General features: G+C 29.8%; 1 protein-coding gene across 1 annotated transcript; it reads left to right on the top strand.

Annotated features, from left to right (window-relative positions):
- Positions 1 to 647: 647 nt before the first annotated feature.
- LOC127266142 (triacylglycerol lipase 2-like) lies at positions 648 to 3,846 on the top strand. The gene is made up of 9 exons (XM_051296289.1): positions 648 to 806; positions 900 to 1,010; positions 1,122 to 1,262; positions 1,347 to 1,457; positions 2,207 to 2,350; positions 2,492 to 2,532; positions 2,613 to 2,692; positions 2,781 to 2,876; positions 3,527 to 3,846. The coding sequence occupies exons 1-9, from the start codon at positions 648 to 650 to the stop codon at positions 3,844 to 3,846; spliced, it is 1,203 nt and encodes a 400-aa protein (XP_051152246.1).
- Positions 3,847 to 6,350: the final 2,504 nt, after the last annotated feature.

Below are 6,350 nucleotides of genomic sequence, written 5' to 3'. Positions count from 1 at the left end.
TTCCACTTTAATTTTAATTTTTTTTTTTTAAAAAAAAAAGTGCTGTAAAAAAATAAAATTAAAGGCATATGTCGAATTGAACTCCAAGGCCATATTCTAAGGGTTTGTTTTCTTGTGTTTTAGTGTTTTTGAAACAGTAAGTTTTTAAAATTATAATAATTATTTGATATGATAAAAATATGTATTTGATGTTATATTTTGAATTTTTTTTTTATATATAATATATGAAATGAAAATAAGTTTATGATGCTATATTTTGAATATTTTTTTTTTATGTATAATATATGAAATGAAAATAAGTTCATGATGCTATATTTTGAATATATTTTTTTTCATGTATAATATATGAAATGAAAATAAGTTTATGATGCTATATTTTGAAGAAAAATAAATAAAATATTATAGATGATTAGTGAAAACAAATGGAACAAAAACACATACAACCAAACAAAGAAAGAAACATTGTTCATTTTTCCCTTAACTACACTTCCAAGAATTAAACTTGGTCGTATCAAATTTTTTTTTTATCCCAAATCTTAACCTTTTCCGTAGATTCTCATAGCCTTCACCTCCCATTCGTCTCTATTAAAATTTCACGATTCTTTACATATTCGAAAAAACGTTGTCACATTCTAACAACAATTAACATGGACAAAATAACCTTAACTTTCCTTACAATAATATTTTTCTTCGCTAAAGCTTCAAGCAAACCTCTACCCGCATCGTCGAACGATGCCGCGAGTCGTGCCGATGGTATTTGCCGAGCGATGGTGGAAGTACAAAACTACCCTTGCCGAGAACATGAAGTAACAAAATAAAATAGTTCGTAATGTCGAAAAAAGCTTTTGTGATGTCCATATGGAAAAGTTTCAACGTTTTGTTTTCTTACTTCTTGTTAGGTGAAAACTCGAGACGGGTTCATCGTCAGCGTGCAAAATATTCCATACGGTCGCTCCGGGAAAACGCCGGGGGAAAGACCGCCGGTTCTACTACAACATGGACTTTCAATGGTTTGCATTTTTGTTGTCGCCATGGCTTAAGCTATGTATCGTGTTGTCCTAATGGTGTTAGTTTTTTTTTTTTTTTTTTTCAATAGTATGATGATGTTGCGATTTTCCTAGGATGCGATAACGTGGCTACTTAGCCCTCCTGACCAATCGTTGGCTCTTCTCTTGGCCGAAAATGGATTCGACGTGTGGCTTGTGAGCACACGAGGCACGAAATATAGTCTCAGCCACACATCTCTCACTCCTGACGATGCGGTACCCTTACCCTTATTATCATTTCTTAGATTCGATTTTTGGTTTTGGTTTCGGTTTTAGTACAACTTGTGGCAATGTTTTTAGGCCTATTGGGATTGGTCGTGGGACGAGCTTGTCGAGTATGAACTCCCCGCGATGTTTCAGTATGTTTATGAGCAAACCGGGCAAAAGCTTCACTACGTTGGTCACTCCATGGTAAGAAAATACACATTTGTCACAACAATTTTTTCTTACACAACGCCATATTGGAACCGCAATCCAAATTTGTCGAACCAAACCTATTTTGGATGCCGCATTCTTGTCCCTATTGGTTGACTGGATAATATATAAATAAATAAACTATGCATATCATTTTAAGTTTAAGCTTTTAAGTAAAATAATCATTTACTATAGTACCAGAGCCAGGATGTTCCGTATTTGAGTCTCATTGTCCTCCATTCGTTATCATTCACATGCAAGATTTGTAATTGACGTACATTCACCTTGCCTGTGAGGAGCGTATTGGTTGACTATATAGTACTCCCTCCGTCTCAAAAGTATAGTCTTATTGTGTTGGGTAGGGGATTTAAGAAATATAAATATTATATTGATAGTTGGTAAAAAGTAAAGATAAATGACTTTTTTGCCCTTGTAAGTATATTAGTGTAAAAAGTAGTTGCAATTATGTAATAATAATGAAAAAATAGGGATAGTTTTACGGTGATATGGTTATTTATGGAAATGAGACTATTGTTTTGGGACGGAAAAAAATAGTTAATAAGACTATTGTTTTGGAACGGAAAAAAATAGTAAACAAGACTATTGTATTGGGACGGAGGGAGTATATAAATAATGTTTTTAGATGAATGGTCATTTAACAACACCAATATCTTAAAATGGAACAATAGGTTTATCGTTTAATACTCATATATGTTTAACTTATTCTAGTTGTTTGTTGTTCCTAGGGAACTCTTATCGCTCTTGCAGCCTTTTCGAAAGGGGAGTTAGTAAATATGTTGAGATCGGCGGCTATGCTTTGCCCAATAGCATATGTTGGTCACGTGACTTCGCCTATTGCGAGAACTGGCGCGGAAATTCTCCTAGCTGAGGTATATGTAAAATTTGTTACCGTTGTATCATTTCATGTTAAATGACGGCATTGCCTAAAATTCTATCGAGATATTGGTATTAATTTCTCGCAATATCCTTCGACAATAATTTCATGTTACTTTATTTGTCTTCTTCGATAGATTTCTCAGTGGTTGAAAATTCCCGAATTCAATCCAAAAGGGTAAGAAAATTAAGTCTAGAAAATTATAATGAGCTCGAAGACTCACCATTTTTTTAATGGATGGATATGGTTTGTCACAGGGAAGATGTTATCAAACTCTTGCTCAATATTTGTATGGATAAGAGCGTCGACTGCATTCACCTTTTAACATCGCTTACGGGTAAATAGTCTTTTATGTGCATCCATATTTTTCTAAAGATCGGCTATTGGAAGGAATTGTGTTGATAGAGCATTTCATCGTAATGTAGGCCAAAATTGCTGCCTGAATTCTTCCATCATCAGCGTTTTTCTCCGGCACGAACCTCAGTCAACTTCGACAAAGAACATGATTCATTTTGCCCAGAGTAAGTATATCATTTTGTCCATAACCAATATATTCATTTTATCATTTTAGATTATATCCTCTCAATATACATATAACACCCTTACATTTAATTTAAAATTGTTAATACATTATTTTAAAATTTATTCGTTATATTTTTTACGCGTTGATTTGAAATATAACTTTAATATATCTAAAATAACGGTTGGTGTTTGAAAAAATAAGCAATATTCTCAAATATTACAGATTAATAGTCTAGACAGTATAGACTAAAATTTCAAATAATACACCATTTATATTAATATAATAAAAATACAATACAAAAAATAAATAGCACATAATGTACTCATATAGAGCACATGACATCGTGATTATTTCCCCAAATAACATTAATTCAGAAATTCATAAAGTACTGACTAAAAATCCAGAAAACACCGATAAGAGTCAAGAAAACACACGTTTTAAATATAGTACATGCTTTATTCAATAGAACATGTGCTATCTGGACTCTTGTTGCGTCTTTTGGAGTCTTAATCGGTACTATTTTTGGAAAGATCATATCAGGGCTAATTTTCCCAAAAAGTACTGTAACCACCACAGTAAAATAAACATTTATCATAATATGGTTATTTGTTAAAAATGTAATCGATCTTGAATATTTTTTATGAGCAGTGATGAGAGATGGTACAATTAAGATGTACGACTATGAAGATGAGAAGGAGAACCGGAAACGGTATGGGCGACCATCTCCTCCTTCGTACAACATGTCGAATATACCAAATAACATTCCGCTTTTTTTGGCCCATGGTGGCACCGATGCACTGTCTGTGTCAGCGGATGTTAAACTCTTGCTCGATAGCCTTAAAGGTCACCGGAAAGACAAACTAGTAGTGGAGTATCGCGAGGATTACGGGCACGCCGACTATGTAATGGCTATCAATGCCCGGCAATCCGTTTATGATCCCCTCATCGCTTTCTTCAAACTTCATTGATTATCTCAGCCATTTTTTTCGAACATTATTGGACTATGTGTTAACTTTGTGTTTTTAGGTTTTTTTTTTTTTTTTTTTTTTTTTTAAGTATGAGAAATTGTGTCGATAATATGAAAAAATAATATTTTGTATTGAATTGTTGATTTTTATTGGGAATAATAAAGTGTATATATTATATATTGTATTAATATGTGTATATATTATAATATATTTTTTTAATATTTATAAAGAATAGTGCCAATTAAATACACAAAGTGAACACAAGTATCGACAAAATTATAATTATATATCTTATTTTATAGTTGCTATTGAACTTTGTAAATTAGTGAATTTTATTAGTTTGTTCGCAAAAATGTTTTGAAATTATTTCCTATTCCAACCAAGATCAAATAAATTACAAAACATGCTAAATTTAAGAATACTTTCTTTCACCTCCAAGAAAATAAAATAGAAAACAATTCGATTTAAGTAAATAAGGTTCCATCCAAATAGGCACAAATATAATTTAAAGGATAAATTGTTTTCTCAGTTTAGTAAATGACTTTCTTATCATTATAGTCTCGTAATTAAAATTTGTCTTGAAATAGTCTCGTAAGTGAAAATTTTTCGCACTTTGGTTATTACACAGAGGACACGTATCTACCAAACTACAAAAAAATATTATTTTTGTAACAAGGTTTTTCGTTCTTAAATCTACTATTTCCGTTACTAATGATATTAGAAACAGAATCAGTGATAAAATTACGTTAGCTACGTGAACTTTAGAAACAAAATTTCGTTACAAATATACTATTTTTTTTTTTTTTTTTGTAGTGCAGGTAAGTATCACTTGATGGACACATGGAAAATATTCTTTTTATTTTTAATTTTAATAAATTAATGTATTTTAAAAAATAAGAAATAAATATATCCATTTTTAAATTTTTATTTTTTGAAATTGATGCATTTTTAAACAAAAAATAAAAAGTAAAAATGTTTTCACATGTCCGCCAAAAAATGTGCAAAAACTTTTCATTCACGGGATTATTTCAAAACAAACATCGATTACAGGACTAAAATGATAACTAAGGCCGATTACATACTTAAATAACAGTTTATACTATTTTAAAAGGAGAAAGTAAATAAATGAGATTGTATTATATTAAAATAAATAAATTAAATTATTTTTTTTACTATTATTAAATAGTTGTAGTTAGCATACGATAAAGTGTTTTTTAATTCATTCTTAAAATTTACTTCAATATATCGTATTAAATTTTTTTTATTAAAATACATTTAATCGACATATTTTTTTTTTCATCAATATATATATATATATTAGCGATGGAAAAAACGAAATTGTAAATCAGTAGATATAGTGACAGATATCTAATGGTTGGTAATTCTGTAGCAAACATGAGTTTGTTGATTTTGTGTTTTTCAGCGGTAAAATTTTCTATAAATATTACTAAAAAGAATACATTATATACAAATATGAACACAATATATATATATAACATATGTCCTTTATTAATCTAACAAAAAGTCAACAATTCAATATAAAATACTATATTGTATATTAACACGTAAATCCTCGTATCCATCATGAAAAAAAAAATAATAACAATTGATTTTGCCCAAAAATACAGATTTTTTGCAGCAACTCATCAAATAGAACAAATTTTATAAAATATGTGAAATAAAATTTGATGGACCACTAAATAGTGAAATTTGAAATAAATATAAAATTTTTGGCACGATTCTATGTTAACATATTTGAAATATTGTAGGGATTCTCAATGTTTTTATATAAAATTATGACAAAGTTCAAATATATTCTCGGTATTCTATTAATACAATGGTGAAGTATAATTAAAACTTTTATATACTATAGTTTATATATATTTAAATTATAAAACAATTAATGTTGTTGTCACTGAAAATCGATGTCGATGGCCTAATTGACTTGGGTCGGTCAGTATCAATATTGAATCGGGTCCTTTGGCCTATTCGAGAAGAAAATGTTCCGGCTTCTTCTTGCAATCGAAAATTAAAACAACGAAAATTTGATTCGAGATTGATGCGAACAGCGCGACAAAATCTGATGGAACCAAATCCGATTCAATGAAATAAATAAATAAGTTTAAAAGAAAAATAAAAATCTGTAATTGAAATAGAAGCAAGAGAATTGAGTAAAATTCACAGTAAAATAGATGAAAAGTGCGTGCATGAATCAACTGGCAATTAAAGGGATGAAAATGAAATATAAAAGTAATAAAACAAGAAACTAAAAATAGACATAAATAAAATAAAATGAAGTACAATTAGGGAATTTGGAGTGTGTCCCAAACAAAGGAATATGTCTTCATCACTATTTTGACTAGATTATATTCTGGACTGCTCCATTGGATGTTTTTTCTTCCATTGGCTTGGTTGATGCTCCCTTTACTCCTCCATCTTGGCCTTGCCTTAGATCAAATATATTATATAATTCACATTTTTTAGCATAAATACATATATCACCT

The sequence above is a fragment of the Andrographis paniculata genome, unplaced genomic scaffold (assembly GCF_009805555.1).
Source record: "Andrographis paniculata isolate CXL003 unplaced genomic scaffold, ASM980555v1 Contig74END, whole genome shotgun sequence".
Taxonomy (NCBI): Eukaryota; Viridiplantae; Streptophyta; class Magnoliopsida; order Lamiales; family Acanthaceae; genus Andrographis; species Andrographis paniculata.
Note: the sequence above shows the minus strand (reverse complement) of the source record. Positions and strands in the feature narration are given on the sequence as shown.